This window comes from Xenopus laevis, chromosome 9_10L (genome assembly GCF_017654675.1).
Source record: "Xenopus laevis strain J_2021 chromosome 9_10L, Xenopus_laevis_v10.1, whole genome shotgun sequence".
In the NCBI taxonomy this organism is placed as follows: Eukaryota; Metazoa; Chordata; class Amphibia; order Anura; family Pipidae; genus Xenopus; species Xenopus laevis.
Window position 1 is genome coordinate 125592665 of NC_054387.1, and position 17321 is coordinate 125609985.

A 17321-nucleotide genomic window follows, 5' to 3' on the forward strand; every position below is an offset into this window, starting at 1 on the left:
AGTTTAGTGAGGGGAATGAGGTCACCAGTAGGAGTGAGTTTAGGAGGGGATGAGGTACAGTAGGAGTGAGTTTAGGAGGAGGTGAGGTACAGTAGGAGTGAGTTTAGGAGGGGATGAGGTACAGTAGGAGTGAGTTTAGGAGGAGGTGAGGTAAAGTACAGTAGGAGTGAGTTTATGATCAGCACAGACAGGAATGTGGCCCCGGAGTGGCAGTAGCGGTGCGGCCCCTGGAGACACGTGATCAGTGACGCTGATTGAGCCGCAGGGCGTTACGAGCTCCCTCCCCGCACTGAGCGGATTATCTTGGCTGGGGGGAAGGGGAGGAGGGAGAGTGACCGCAGACAGACCGGCTTGGTTGGGAGGGGAGATCGGAGCAACAGCAGCAGCGGAGGAGACTGGACCCGAGACACACGCTCCCTGGGGTAAGACTAATCTGTGCCGGGAATAGAGAGACAGACAGGGATCTCGGGAGGGAAGGAGACCCCACACCCCCGCTCATTCCACTCTTCCTACAGACCATTGGGGGGGGGGGGGGGTTACGATACTCGGATATTCAGTCTCACTCTCTATGGAACCTGCCCAACGTGCAAACTCTGTGTCACCTCCCCGCCCATGTCTGACATTCCTCCATCTTATTATTGCACAATCCTGCCCCTGTATAATAACATTCCCCTCTGGACACCCCCGTGTACTCGGCCACTCCCACTTTGCCCCTGAGCCCCACTACTGGCAGCGCCGACTCCTCCCCCTCACTCCACTCACTTCCGCCCAACAACTTCTTCCCACTCTCCCCCGGTACTTTCCCAGCATGCACCGCAGCAGCCGTGATTCTGCATTATATTGTGTATAAAACAGCCACATACGTCTTTGTACATTTCTACTTGTATTTACTTTAACTGAGGTAAATCCCTGCCAGTTCCCTGCCCTCCTCCCTCAAACCCAATTAACCAATTACCCAATTATAAAGTAGCCCCCCTGTGCCCCTGTCTTATTAGGCACAAAGTTTAGGAACAACAAGGCCCCATTTAGTAATCCCTCCCCATAACTCCCTTGTGTTTGTGAGCTTGTGAGGAGACCACACCACACATCTACTTTATTCTTAAAAGGCCTTTATTTAATCTTGATTCCAAACAAACATTTTAACTAACATTTCTCCCATCAGTAATAAACGATATCTGGAGAGACTTTGGTCGTATCTCTGTCACAGGCTTTCTGTCCCTTTGTTTACTCTTCCAATAGGCACCCGCAGTAAACGACAAATTAACATTTATAACAATAAGTTTATCAATGTAACAATAAGTAGGTGATTTTATGAGGTTGTGTTAAAATTAGTCGTTTCACACGGCAAAACCTGCCTGTGTATGGCCAACTTTACATTGTGACACAGCCAAGGGGACAATCTGGTATTGAGGTCAGTAGGTTATTGGAAAGAACAATGAAAGGTGAGTTCACAAGAACAATTCAGAGAGAAATGGGGGGGCTGGAGAGCATAGAGGGGGCAGGAGAGAGTAGAGTGAAGGGGCAGCAGAGAGTGTGAGTAGAGGTGAGGGGGCATGAGAGAGTAGCATGAGGGGGGGGGCAGGAGAGAGTACAGTGAGAGTACAGTGAGAGTAGAGGTGAGGGGGCCGGAGAGATTGAGAGTAGAGGTGAGGGGGCAGGAGAGAGTGAGAGTAGACGTGAGGGGGGGCAGGAGAGAGTAGCATGAGGGGGACAAGAGAGAGTACAGTGAGAGCAGAGGTGAGGGGGCAGGAGAGTAGCATGAGGGGGACAAGAGAGATACAGTGAGAGTAGAGGTAAGGGGGCAAGATAGAGTACAGGTGAGGGGCAGGAGAGAGTACAGTGAGAGTAGAGGTGAGGGGCAGGAGAGAGTACAGTGAGAGTAGAGGTGAGGGGGCAGGAGAGAGTGAATGTAGAGGTGAGGGGGCAGGACAGAGTGAGAGTAGAGGTGAGAGGGCAGGAGAGAGTGAGAGTAGAGGTGAGGGGCAGCAGAGAGTGTGAGTAGAGGTGAGGGGACAGGAGTGAGTGAGAGTAGAGGTGAGGGGCAGGAGAGAGTGAGAGTAGAAGTGAGGGGACAGGAGTGAGTGAGAGTAGAAGTAAGGGGACAGGAGTGAGTGAGAGTACAAGTGAGGGGGCAGGAGAGAGTGAGAGTAGAAGTGAGGGGGCAGGAGAGAGTGAGAGTAGAAGTGAGGGGGCAGGAGAGAGTGAGAGTAGAAGTGAGGGGGCAGGACAGAGTGAGAGTAGAGGTCAGAGGGCAGGAGAGAGTCACATAACCTGGGGCAGGAGAGAGTAGAGGTTGTGCAGCAGCAGGTGACATTGGTGAGAAGCCAGTTGAGTGCCTTTTCGCTTTCACTAGTGAACCCTCCTCCCTTCTCTCTATACAGAGGAATCTGGCTGCTGATTTTCTGCTGACTTCCTTCCTTCTGGAACAACAATCCAAGAGGAAAACCCAGTGACGAGAGGGACGCGCTGGGAGGAGGAAGAAGAGGGACACTGAGGAGAGAGTGGCTTATACAGAACTAGGAGAGACACTAAAGCTGTAGATCAAGACGTGGGGGTATATATATCTATACATCTATATCTATATACACAAGGACAGGTGGAGGGGAAAGTGATACAGGACATGCAGAAGAGAAAGTGGCAGTCAGAATTGCACATACAGAGGGCACAAGTGTGACAGAGTGAAGTGTAACACACGGGTTGGAGAAGAAACACAAGCAGGTCCCATGAGTGGTGACATGGATAAGGGGCACAAGTAGGAGTGTAACGGACACAGAAGAGAAAGTGGCATTTAGAACTTGGGAGAGCGCAGAAAGGAGACTGCACGGATATAAGTGAAGAAGAGCAGACGGTGTATAATGGCAGCTAAGGACTACGACCATCTCTTTAAACTGCTTCTCATTGGGGACTCGGGTGAGTAGTGAACAGCTGTATTGACCTTAAAGAAGACTTTTTACACCAGCCCATAACGTTTCATGCCCTCTATTACAATCGGGCCTTCTCCTCTTCATTTAGGTGTTGGAAAAAGCAGTCTCTTGCTCAGATTCTCAGATAACTCCTTCTCCGGTAAGTGAGCAGTTCCACCCAATGGAAAGTATCCTCCTAGTAGGCAGAGGAGCAGAAGTATCCAATGGTGAGGAGGTGGAGTGGCATCCCAAGTGAGAGAAGCTGAGGAGCATCCTCCTTGTTGGAGGAGAACATGAGGGGGGTCAGGAGGGTCCTTTGCAGGCAGTTTTGGAGCCTCAGAAGGGTGTAAGCTCAGCAGCCTGGAAATGGGGCGGCACATCTCATGGAAGTCATGGCAGGTGGACCTGTTACCTTGCAGCTCACCTGGCTTTCCACCAATTGCAGGCCAACTGTTTCTTCCCCTTAGCTCCTTCACCTCTACAATCCAGCAAGCCTCCGATGGCTGACCCCTTAAAGGAGACGGAAAGTTACCATAGCAGTTTATTGCCAATAGATTAGACCCAATATTGCAAGCTGTAAGACTGTATTTATTCTGCATAAATGCTTTACCATACCTGAGTAAACAGCTCTAGAAACTCTCTCTTGTATAGGATAGCAGCTGCCATATTAGCTTGGTGTGACATCACTTCCTGCATCTCTCCCTGCTCACTCATAGCTCTGGGCTCAGATTACAGCAGGGAGGGGAAGATGGAGAAAGGAGCATACTGAGCATGCTCAAGCCCTAGCCCTGGAGGTTTAAGCTGAAAACAGGAAGTCTGATACAGAAGCCCATGAGTACACAATAGAAGGAAAGAAATGTGGTGTTTCTTTTGACAGAGGACTCAGAGCAGCAGTACGGGTGTATTTATGTAGAACTTTCTGATAAAGCTTACTTAATTTTAGCAATTCCTTTTCCTTTAAATGCTTCACCCATGAGGATGTTCCTTCTCCCACTTAGGACCCACTCTCTCCACTCTCCTATTGATATTGGTGACTCCAGTGCTTTTTGCCTCTTCTTTTCTTGCTTCTCTCATTGTATTCCCTGTCTTCTGCAGGAAGTTACATCACAACCATTGGGGTCGACTTCAAGATCCGGACTCTGGTTCTGGATGGAGAACGAGTGAAGCTGCAGATCTGGGACACGGCCGGACAGGAGAGATTCAGGACAATCACCTCCACGTGAGAGAGAGTGTTTGTGCGCTCCAACTCTTTGCATGAGAGTGCTGCATCAGTGTGAGAGATTGGCAGGGACAGTCATTTTCTTGCCTGAGGGACACATTCATGTAACAAAAGAGGGTTGAGTCCGGCAAGTGTCACCTTGTTTGACTTGGAGGCAAAAGGGGATCTTACAGGACAGGACAGTTGAATAGTTGTCAGATTAGATGAGTCAGAATTCTTTGCAGGGGAAAAAAATTAGAGAGACTGACAGGCAGGTAAGTCCTGGGGCATTACTTGTATGTGACACGGATGATTTTTGGGGTATAGCCTGTATGTGAGACGGATGGGTTTTGGGGTATTGCCTGTATGTGAGACGGATGGGTTTTGGGGTATTGCCTGTATGTGAGACGGTTGGGTTTTGGGTTTATTGCCTGTATGTGTGATGGATAGGTTTTGGGGTATTGCCTGTATGTGAGACGGTTGGGTTTTGGGGGTATTGCCTGTATGTGAGACGGATAAGTCCTGGGGTAATGCCTGTATGGAGAGCTGGTGAGACTTTGCTTGTTTGGAGGGACTGATGTACTATGGAGAATTGTTGTACAGGACAAAGATGGATGCTGCTTCTGTATTGTGTGTAACGGAGGCAGGTGGATTATGGAGATCGTGAAGAGACATTGCTAGATGTAAGGGAGATTGCTGAATGCTACTAACTGACTTGGGTGCAAGCTATGGGGAAGGGGTTGTTGCTATGGAAACACTGACCCTCTGTATCTCACCCCTTTATAGGTATTACAGGAACACTCACGGTGTAATTGTAGTTTATGATGTCACCAGCCCCGAATCGTTTGTTAATGTGAAGCGATGGCTGCATGAGATCACCCAGAATTGTGACTCTGTCTGCACCGTACTGGGTAAGAGACACACCTCTCACTGTAACTGGGCCAGAGACTGCTAGATCTGTGCCTTCTGCTCTGGGCAGGACAACCACTGACATCTGGCAGGCAGCACCACAAACTCTTAACACTGGCCAATCACAGACTGGCCTAGCTGATTGGTTGGATATTGTACAATATAGACCCACGTAGATATAACCCGTTCTTATCTGATTTCATTTATTTGGCTTTATAGAATTGTGCTGCTTTGATGCAGCAGGTTGGACAGTAATCCCATACATGGAGTCCATGTTTACAATTAGTGATGCACCTAATCCACTAATTTGGATTCGTCCGAACCCCCGAATCCTTTGCGAAAGATTCGGCCGACCAAATACGAACCCTAATTTGCATATGCAAATTAGGTCTTGGAAGGGGAAAACATTTTTACTTTCTGACAAAAAGTCACGCACTTTCCCTCCACACCCCTAATTTGCATATGTAAATTAGAATTCAGATTCAGTTCGGCTGGGCAGAAGGATTTGCCCGAAACCGAATCCTGCTGAAAAAAGCAGAATCCTGGATTCGGTGCATCTGATCCATGTGTGCTAGCCATTTCCCATGGTCCCTTGCACACTTGGGGCTGATGTGCCTGTCTCTCCTTTCTGCAGTCGGTAATAAAGACGACGATCCATCCCGGAAACGTGTGGAATCCACAGACGCCAAGAGGTTTGCTGATCAGATGGGAGTCCGAATGTTCGAGACGAGTGCAAAAGAGAACCGTAACGTGGAGGAGGTGAGGGGAGCGTGCGTATAGGTTGCTTTGTGCCATGAGGTTTGGGGTAGTTAAGCTCAGCCCCCACATTCTCTAACGTTCATACCTAAAGGGGTTGTTCATCTTTAAGTTAACTGTTAGTATGATGTAGAGAGGGATATTCTGAGACCATTTGCAATTGGTTTTCACTTTTTTATTCAGTTTTTTTAATTATTTAGCTTTTTATTCAGCAGCTTTCAACAATCTGGTTGCTAGGGTCTAAACGACCCTAGCAACTATGCACTGATTTGAATAAGAGACTGGAATATTTATAGGAGAGGCCCAAATAGAAAGATGAGTAATAAAAAGTAGCAATAACAATACATTTGTAGCCTTACAGAGCATTTGTTTTTTTTAGATGTGACCCCCATTTAAAAGCTGGAAAGAGTCAGAAAAAGAAAAAAAAATTCAAAACTATATAAAAGAAAAAATGAAAACCAATTGAAAAGTTACTTTGAATTGGCCATTCTATAACATACTAAAAGTTAACTTAAAGGTGAACTACTCTTAAGTCTAGCCAAGCTGTTTATAATGGGGTCACCTCAGCAACCTCCTCCCCTTTCTGGGTGGCTTCCCAATAAAGTCCTACTCTCCCTGTCTGCATACAGTACCCTGCTCTGTGATTGGCCAATCAGCAGGGGATGAACCTCCCACACCCCACTCAGGCATCTGTAAGTACCCATGGATGTGACTTCTACTTTGAGACTGGTATGGGGTTGGGGGGTGCCTTGACTGTGCAGTATGGAATTGTGTGCAATGCATTATGGGCATGCGTGGGGATTGGTCAATTCGGGATGCACCTTGTGCAGTGAAATATAAGCATGTGGAGCTGTCATTGCAATGCCAAATGGGCCCCAGGGGGTGGGGTTGTGTGTGCAATGCAAGTTGTCATGATGTTCCGTTTGCTGGTTTCCTGTGCATTGCATTATGGGCATGGGGGAAATTCTGTGCATTATGGAACATCTGTAAAGTGCAATAAGAACCAGTAAAAATGCTGATTAGTTTAAAGCTGGCCACAGACGCAAAGATCCGATCGTACGAATCAACGTATGATCGGACTTCCCCATCTCCCGACCTGCCACTAACCATTCAGATCAAATAAAGTAGTAAAAGAAAAGATCAGCCGATGTTCTGCCCCTGACAGCAATCGTATGAAAGTTATGTCTGACAAAAGCTAGTGACAGTCTCCCTCTGAAAATTGTACGATTGGCAATACATGCAGAGATATTACCCGCAGCCGACAGAAATCTTTTAACCTGTCCGATAGACCAAACGACCGATCTCCGCCGGATGAAAAATGACGGCATGCGGTCCGAAAATCGTACGAATCCTCGAATTTGTACAATCACATCTTTGCGTCTATGGCCAGCTTTCTGGTATCTCTCTGTACAGACTATGAGCAAACTTAGGGGACTGTTCCTGCTGAATTGTGCTTAGTACAGGGGAATACCTATGCTGCCATAGTTTTATGGGATCTCTCTGTACAGACTATGAGCAAACTTAGGGGACTGTTCCTGCTGAATTGTGCTTAGTACAGGGAATACCTATGCCTCCATAGTTTTATGGGATCTCTCTGTACAGACTATGAGCAAACTTAGGGGACTGTTCCTGCTGAATTGTGCTTAGTACAGGGGAATACCTATGCTGCCATAGTTTTATGGGATCTCTCTGTACAGACTATGAGCAAACTTAGGGGACTGTTCCTGCTGAATTGTGCTTAGTACAGGGAATACCTATGCCTCCATAGTTTTATGGGATCTCTCTGTACAGACTATGAGCAAACTTAGGGGACTGTTTCTGCTGAATTGTGCTTAGTACAGGGAATACCTATGCTGCCATAGTTTTATGGGATCTCTCTGTACAGACTATGAGCAAACTTAGGGGACTGTTCCTGCTGAATTGTGCTTAGTACAGGGAATACCTATGCTGCCATAGTTTTATGGGATCTCTCTGTACAGACTATGAGCAAACCTAGGGGACTGTTCCTGCAGAATTTTGCTTAGTACCGGGAATACCTATGCCTCCATAATTTTATGGGATCTCTCTGTACAGACTATGAGCAAACTTAGGGAACTGTTCCTGCTGAATTGTGCTTAGTACAGGGAATACCTATGCTGCCATAGTTTTATGGGATCTCTCTGTACAGACTATGAGCAAACTTAGGGGGCTGTTCCTGCTGAATTGTGCTTAGTACAGGGAATACCTATGCCTCCATAGTTTTATGGGATCTCTCTGTACAGACTATGAGCAAACTTAGGGGACTGTTCCTGCAGAATTGTGCTTAGTACAGGGAATACCTATGCTGCCATAGTTTTATGGGATCTCTCTGTACAGACTATGAGCAAACTTAGGGGGCTGTTCCTGCTGAATTGTGCTTAGTACAGGGAATACCTATGCCTCCATAGTTTTATGGGATCTCTCTGTACAGACTATGAGCAAACTTAGGGGACTGTTCCTGCAGAATTGTGCTTAGTACAGGGGATACCTATGCCTCCATAGTTTTATGGGATCTCTCTGTACAGACCATGAGCAAACTTAGGGGACTGTTCCTGCTGAATTGTGCTTAGTACAGGGGAATACCTATGCTGCCATAGTTTTATGGGATCTCTCTGTACAGACCATGAGCAAACTTAGGGGACTGTTCCTGCTGAATTGTGCTTAGTACAGGGAATACCTATGCTGCCTATGATACAGTGTCTCTGTGTAATTTAAGGGGGTGAAAGATGAATGATTAAGCATTTTTATGTACACTCACACACTCAACTCTGTGAAAGACTGTTTGCTGAGTAACCAGACCTGTGTTTATCATGGACTGTTTACCCAGAATTATATGTAGATCAGGGACCTTGGACTCGAATAGCTGTCTCAAAATCTTCTGAGTTTATTGAAGACACACCTACAGTTGAATTCACTATACATGATTAGAAGTCACCTCGGAGTTCCATGACCTGTATAAAAACACTTGGCCTTCGGCCTCGTCTTTTTATATGGTCATGGAACTCCTCGGTAGCTTATAATATCCTTATAATTTACAAGAGGGGGTACTTTATTCACTATATAATGCCATGAGTATCCCCTAAATTATATCCTTATAAACGTTGCTTAGTGATGTTATCAGTTAATAATAGTGATGTCATTTCTGTCACATGACTCACTGAAACCTGTATATTATAAAAAAAAAATATGAGGATAACTTATATCCTTATATTTTACAATAGGTGGTATGTTATTCACTATATATATATATATATATATATATATATATATATATATATATATATATATATATATATATATATATATATATATATATAAATACAAGATTCCTCTGCACTCAACCCATTATCAATATATTTAAGACAGAGACATTTTGTGCATACTGCTACTAAAAAATGCCTTACCCTTTAAACAAAACAGGGATTGTTTGTCCATATATTGCAATATATTTAAGCTGGCCAACTACGTCAAAGTCATCCCATATCTGGCCAGTCCTATGCTCAATTTTCATTTGATTCATTAAGAATTCTATGGTTTCATTATACATTTTATAAAAGGGACGAACACGTTTTACCTGCAACTTACTTGCTGCTTTCAAAGTAAAACTCCCAAACTTGGCTGCCCTTTTATTAGACACCAGTGGGATCACCTGACTATAGTTGGAGGGGGTGGGAGCTACAACATGGAGCTGGTCACTGCTCCTGTAGAACTATAACAAACAAGGGAAAGTTGTGCTCACCACTAGTTTTTAAAATCATTAGGCGGGGGTGCAATGAGGGTGTGACCACAAAATACATATAGTCAAATACAAGAGTCCTCTGCACTCAACCCATTATCAATATATTTAAGACAGAGACACTTTGTGCATACTGCTACCGAAAAATGCCTTACCCTTTAAACAAAACAGGGATTGTTTGTCCATATATTGCAATATATTTAAGCTGGCCAACTACGTCAAAGTCATCCCATATCTGGCCAGTCCTATGCTCAATTTTCAATTTTCATTTGATTTCCCTTGTTTATATATATATATATATATATATATATATATATATATATATATGGACATACATTAAATAAACACATATTGGAGTGCTGGTCCTTCTATCAAGATGTATGACAAAAATTTGACCAATGCACTCGGACTGTATTTCTCTGTGTGGGGCCCTTTTAGACTAGTCACCCCTCCATTATATGGGGGAAACAATAGCAGCTGAGCCACTAACTCCTCATACAGAGCGAGGGGATAAAGTAACCCTGCCTAATATTAGAGTCACCATCTCAGACGACTGCAAAGGAAAATACAGAAAAGAATGCAGGTATAGTTGGCCTTTATTGCCTTTTAGTTTGGTTTCCTTGGGACAGGGTGAAGCCGAAAGGGTGGGGAGTTGTTTGTACAGCAGAATAAATACGTCTGATCTCACAATACAAGAGAATCAAACCGGATACATATGTATGCGAGTCCTTTGGGCTGGGAAAGAAAAGAGCTTGTCACAGATAATGAAGGTAAATAGCAGCTATGTCACTGTCAAGGAACATTTTATTGTCACTGTCCCTTTAAGAGCGTCCCGGTGTGTTCATTGTACCCCTGCCACTCTTTCCCTTTTCCTATTGGCTTCTGCTTAACGGAGAATTGTGCGTCTGTCATAGGTACATGGGGGGTATTCTCTGTCCATGGGATTTACCCAGTGGGGGGTAGAAGCACCTGAACCCTGACAAGGATTGGGGCTGAACACGGTTCCCATTGAAGTCAATAGGAGGCGTAGTTTTGGGTGAATAAGTATCATATGGGGAAATTTCACCATTGAATTCAACTGGAGGGGCAGGAACAGTGTAGGAGGGGCATAATCTATGTTTATACCCAGGGCATGCCCCAAAACTGCAGCTTTAGACACCAGATCTTTTCCCTAATCCATTCCCTGCCAGTGGTAGGTTTATATTCTCTGCACTGCCCATTCAGACTCCTGAAACAAAGTAGCAGGGACCCGCTGATTAACAGACCTGCAGGAGAGCTGACTTCCGCTGCGTTGTGGAGTTAAAACTCAGAAGAAAAAAAAACAGAACAGAAACTGCTTTCATTTGCGATCACAATCCCAAGCTGTGTAATGACTAGGTGTGGGAAAGTTGCTTAGAATTGTGCAAAAAAAGGGCACTTAACGAATGTAAAACTGTCAGCCGTCAAGTCGACTTGCCTCTGGTATTCGGAAAACATTATTTTGCTTGTGGTGACATCTAGTGTCCATTTGTGCTATGGCTTTGTGTGTGTTTGTCAAAGTTATAGGGTAGAACTTTTGATATAAATAGGGTTGCCGCCTTTTAGGGAAAAAAATACCAGCCTTCCTATACATTTATCTTTTTTTCCCTATTAATAACATTGGGATCAGCCATCGTTTTTACCGGCCAGGTTGGCAACCCTAGATATGAAGCATAATAAAAGTGGTGTAAAGGTGATACCTTAAGCCTGCACTTCAGGAGAGAAATGCTTTCTGGCAGGCTGCTGTTTTTCTTTCTCAATGTAACTGAATGTGTCTCAGTGAGACATGGGTTTTTACTATTGAGTGTTGTTCTTAGATCAACCAGGCAGCTGTTATCTTGTGTTAGGGAGCTGTTATCTGGTTACCTTCCCATTGTTCTTTTGTTTGGCTGCTGGGGGGGGGGGTGATATCACTCCAACTTGCAGTACAGCAGTAAAGAGTGATTGAAGTTTATCAGAGCACAAGTCACATTCAAAATTGAATATAAAAAAATCTGTTTGCTCTTTTGAGAAATGGATTTCAGTGCAGAATTCTGCTGGAGCAGCACCATTAACTGATTCATTTTAGGAAAAAAAAAATTTCCCATGACAGTATCCCTTTAAGGATCTGGCCGCAGGAGCAGATTTGGGGAGATTAGTCGCCCCAGCGACAAATCTCCTCTTCTTCGAGGAGACAATCTCCCCGAACTGCCTTCCCCCTGATTCAACTTCGGTGACTTGAAAACGAAGCACAGAAGAGGCAATTAGTCACCCGGCGACTAAATCTCCCCAAATCTGCCCTTGTGCCCCTGCCCTCAGGGAGATTAGTCGTCCAGCGACAAATCGCCTCTTCTTCGGGGCGAGTAATCTCCCCGAACGGCCTCCCGCTGGCTAGAATGTAAATCACAGGCAGGATGGCAATCGGTGTGCTTCATTTTACGAAGTCGCCCGAAGTTGCCTCACGAGTAAACGGGCGACTTCGGAAAACCGCTCCGGGTGCCATCCCACGGGGGTTTCGATTCTAGCCGACGGGAGGCAGTTCGGGGAGATTGTCGCCCGAAGAAGAGGAGATTTGTCGCCCGGTGACTAATCTCCCCGTATCTGCTCGTGTGGCCAGACCCTTATTGGCTAACTAAGATGATAATCACAGCAAGCTTTCAGAACATTGCAGTTCCTTATTCAAAGCTGATTACAAAAAAGCAATGTTGGCACTGACATATATTCAGCATTTTGTTTACAAAAAAAAACTGTGAGGGACAAAAGGAGAAACAACACATTGGCATAATTTGTATTGCAAGCAGGGACAGACTTAAGCTGGCCATAGATGCAAAGATCCGATCGTACGAATCATCGTACGATCGGACTTTCCCATCTCCCGACCCGCCAATAACCATTCAGATCAAAGTCTTACCAGTCGGATTAGTAAAAGAACAGATCAGCAATGTTCTGCCCCTGACAGCAATCGTACGATATCTATGTCCAACCAAAGCTGGTGACAGTCTCCCACTGAAAATCGTATGATCGGCAATACACGCAGAGATATTATCGGCAGCCGACAGAAATTTTCTAACCTGTCCGATCGACCAAACGACCGATCTCCGCCGGACGAAAAATGTCGGGACACACGTTCCAAAAATTGTACGAATCCTCGATTCGTACGATCAGGTCTATGGCCAGCTTTATAGGGAGGTGGGTTATGCAAAGTAGTCCAGAACAGGCACAAATTAGACCTAAGGTGTGAAGCAGATAATAGATTCCTGTAGTAGTTTATCTCCACAGAAAAAAGGTATGCATCTGTTACTAGTCTTGGTAATTAGCCATAAATCCATGGCCTAGATTTAGTCCAGACTCCTAAAGGTTTGTATTCCCACACTTTACCTACATTTTCTGTTTTGAAATTGGCTTTGAGAACAGAAATGTGGAAGTCATCCAGACTGTGACTATTAAAATGTTTACCTACTGGTGTATCCAATTTTTTATTGCTTATCGTGAACCGGTGGTGATTGGTCCTTTTTCTGAGGCTTTGTCCAGTTTCTCCAATGTAAATGCCTCTTGTTGGACACTTTGTGCATGTTATTGGATAAACCACGTTGCAGGATGAGCAAGTGTAGTGGCCGTGTACACAGTATTCCTCTATTGTGCCAGGAATTTTTATTCTGTCTGCGGAGAGGATGTGTGGGCATGTCTTGCATCTCTTTCTTCCACATGGGTGGATCCCATTGCTTGTGGGTCCTGAAAGTGAACTTCTTATAATGAGTTTCCTTTGGTTTGAGGGTTGCCTAAATGCCACAAGTGGTGGATAAGGAAATATAGTATGTAGTCTTGTGTCTTTTTGTAGTGTTCATTGTAACTCTCTGGCTATTTTTCCAAGGGTCTTCAGCTGTGGGTTGTAGGTAGGGTTGCCGGCCTAGCCAGAAAAACGGTGCCAGTATTAAAAAAAACACCGTTAATTACACTGCCTGTAAAATTCTGAGGAGACGAACCACCATTATCAAGCAGCTTCGCTGCTCCCTCCTCCCTCCCTGCTCGAAATTCCCAGCTACGAGGCACCTGGGACGTGACAGCGCTTACGTGTCGTCTTGACGTGATGAGATTTGTAGGCGGCGTGACTGGCATCCTTAAAGATGAGAGGACAGGAGAACAGGTGCCATTATTTTTCTTACTGTACTACTGACATGGGCTCCTCATGCTGCTCCACTCTTGAGCTCTCTCCCTGCTCACTCAGGAGTCGGAACCGCTGCACTGCTGGCTCAAGCAGTGGGACTGTGGGCGGGGCTTAGGCCAGTAATTATTTTTAGAAAAGGTGGCAACCCTAGTTGTAGGTTGGTACCCGATCTGTTTCTCTTTTTTGTTTGTATTTTAGTAATTCCTTTCTAGGGTCCTTGGTGGCTCTGTGTATGTTGTGGTCTACAACCCTTGGGTTGTGGTCTACAACCCTTGGGTTGTAGCCTCTGTCAATAAAGTCTTTTCTGAGGGTTTCCAGGTGCTGGTCCCTTTCTGAGATGTTAGAACTGATTTGGTTGTAGCGTAAGGCCTGCCTGTAGATGATGGCATGTTTTGTATGGTTTGGGTGGTAGCGGTCATACATCAGGTAGGACGGTTTGTCTGTGGGTTTCTGATATATGGTGGTATGTAAGGTATTGTGTTTGATATAAATAGTTGCGTCCATAAAGTGGATGTGGCTTGAGGAGTGGACTAATTTGAAGTTGATGGTGGAGTGATAATTATTAAACTGTTCATGGAACTGGATGAGTTTTTGCTCAGTATCTGTCCAAATGATGAGGATGTCATCAATATATCGGGAGATATGCTAGGGGTTTCGTGGTACAGGAGGCAAGGAAATCTTGTTCAAGTTTTGCCATGAAAAGGTTAGCATACTAAGGTGCAAACTGGGTTCCCATACTTTTCCCCATCTGCTGTAGGAACAATTCTTGGCCAAACAAGAAATAGTTAAGTGTCAGTGTAAATTCAATTAAACGACAGTATCAGCTGGCAGATTTTGATTTTGCAGGAATTCCTTGCATGCTCTGTTCCATCTTTGTGGGTGTATTGGGATTCCACATCCATTGTTGCCAAAATGGTGCCCTCTGGTAACAATACTATGTTTGCTAGTTTGTTTAGATCTGTGGTGTCCTGTAGGTAGCTTGTAGTATTTCTTACCAGGGGTTTTAGGATTTGTTCGACCCAACCTGATCTGTTCTCTGTCAGTGTTCCGATGCCAGAGCCCAGGTTGTTTGTCAAAAATGGACACGTAAAAGACTGTGTGAGGACCTCCCTGGATGATAAAACAGTAGAATAGGCAATAGAAGTGATTGGTGAAGGACCAGCAATGTTGGGAAAGAGCTGCCAAATATTAAAAAGTAAAACAGAAAGCTGCAAAAAGCAGAGAACGAGAGAAGGGGTCGGGAAATCAGAAATGCAAAACAAGTAGAAGAGAGAAAATGGGCAAGAGAAGAGAGGGAGACAAGGATACACGAGGGATATAAATTGTGTCACTAAGAGAGTTGGGTGGGGGAAAAAAAGCTAGAATTGTTCTTCTCCTGTTTGGAATTTAGTTGGGTACTTGGTTGCCAGGGCTTACTTTCCTTATCAACAGGGCAGTGCCTTTGTAAGTTGAAATGGAAGACCCAAATAACAGGGCCTCATTAGAAAAATAAGCAGATAAAACTGGAAAAACAATGACAGTGTAGCCCCAGAGAGGAACATTTTTTGGTTGCTGGGGTCAGTGACCCTTCTTTTGACAGATTACATAGATGCTCAGATGTTCCTACAATGGAAATGTGTCAGTACCTTTAGTAAAGATGATCCTTTAATCTACTTTGGTTTTTCTAACATATGGAAACTATAGATCCTTGGCATGTCCTAGCTGTGTTTTGGTTTAGACTCCCCTTTAGCCCTTATATGTTCTCTCTACAGATGTTCCTTTCTGTGACCCGTATGGTCTTGCGCATGAAGAGAGACAACCAGGCCAGGCTGAATCCCAGCGAGGTGGTCTCCATCACCAAGACGAAGAAGAAACCACATGTCAAGAGATGCTGCTGACTCCGCCCCTTGGATGTGTTGGGGGGCCTTCTACAAAAATTAACTGGAAATGGACTATGGGAGTTTGGTCGGGGGGGGGATGGGGCGACTAGCAGGAAGGGCTGCTGTGCCTGCTGGACCGTACCACTGCTTGGGGGGATACATGATAGCAGAAAGGAGTGTTACGTTGTTTGGAGGCTCAGTCACATGGCTGTGAGCCTTGATGTGTGTTCTAGCAGCCATAGCCTGGGACTACTGTACTCGATGGACATATAGTGGCAGCTGTACCGTATCAGACCTGGAATAACTGGAGTGTGCCGTAACACTGGGTGGAGGTTAAGGGAAAAGCCATAGGGGTGGGCCAACCACTAAACTGGCAACTCAGTGCCGTAGAGCAAAAGGATCATCCACTATGGCGACCTTGCAGTTCCCACATTTAGGGGTGTAAAGGGAATCCATAGGCACATGTCCATGTACTGGCCAAAGGATGGACCAGACATCAACGAGATGGGGGGGGGATATAAATTAAGGAGACCACAGGACCACTAGGAGGTGCCACAGTGCAGGGTGAAAGTACAGGAAGAGTAGTCAATGTGAGAAGAGGGGCAGGGTAGTTCAAGTGCAGTAGTTGCAGATAAAACCACTGAATCATTTGCCCCACAGTGTCATTTAGGTATGTTTAATAACTGACAACGGCAGCCATCTTTAATGCATTCCCTCTCTCCATCTTATAAAAGCCTCTCACTACTGTATATCTATATATTTATGTATTACCTTTCTCCTGAGCTGTACATGAATTTAAAGCTTATTTTTGCATTTAACTGGATATTAACTCGGAGATTATAAACAGGACCTTTTTCTACAGAACGGCTCTGTGTGTTCCTGGTTCCTCTTTTCTCATCTCTGAGTTGGGAGGTTGTTATTTTACTCCCTCTGGTTCCTCAAGGGTCAGTGATTGACCTGCAAGTCTTGGCTCCCATCCAGTTACATACCATTTGGAATTTACTCTAGCTCTGTGTGCTAATGCTAGCTGAAGGCCTCAAACCCAATGTGCTCCTCTTGCTTGCCTTCATAGGTAATCTATTATTGTTATTTTACTCCCTCTGGTTTCTCAGGGGTCCGTGATTGACCCGCAAGTCCTGGCTCTCATCCAATTACACACCATTTGGAATTTCCTCTAGCTCTTTGTGCTAATGCTAGCTGAAGGCCTCAAACCCAATGTGCTCCTCCCACTTACATTCAGAGGTCATCTATGAGGTTCTTACACAATCGATCGGTCGGGAGCAGGGCTCCTTTGTGCCTGAGCTATTCCGAGCATGTCAGTTTGGGGATAGAACGGAGACAGGTTAATCCATCTAAGATTCATAAGTTGCCCATTTTATTTATGCCCCACTAGGATCTTTTCCCCTGGTAGAGCCAAATCTCCACCAACCTGCTTTACACTGCGCATAGAGATTACTGTAGTGGGAAAACCCTACTCTGACCACCTTGTCTGCTTGGCCTACGTGCCTGACATAGGAAAGAGAGCAACCTACAGATAAGTACAAAGATTAAAAAATCAATCTCTAGAGATATTCCGGGGGAAGGAACATGATGTATACTAGGGAGGCAAATAATGGGACCATGATTTATCTGAAGGCTTCCTTTTTGGACAGTTGTGGACACACAGATTCGATAAGGTCTCAGCTGGAACAGGAACTTCACCAACTGGAATCCATGCACAAATGTAATGAATTGCACCCCACTCCTGAACACTTACCTACTCTGACCCGATCTGCTTCAA

The 17321-nt window shown here is 45.1% G+C and overlaps 1 protein-coding gene across 1 annotated transcript; it reads left to right on the forward strand.

Moving 5' to 3' along the window:
• Positions 1-230: 230 nt before the first annotated feature.
• LOC108701730 (ras-related protein Rab-35) lies at positions 231-16402 on the forward strand. The gene is made up of 7 exons (XM_018236744.2): positions 231-422; positions 2382-2910; positions 3013-3063; positions 3999-4122; positions 4888-5012; positions 5645-5769; positions 15434-16402. Exons 2-7 carry the CDS (start codon positions 2856-2858, stop codon positions 15557-15559), a joined length of 606 nt encoding a protein of 201 aa, XP_018092233.1. The 5' UTR covers positions 231-422; positions 2382-2855; the 3' UTR covers positions 15560-16402.
• The last annotated feature ends 919 nt before the right edge of the window (positions 16403-17321 follow it).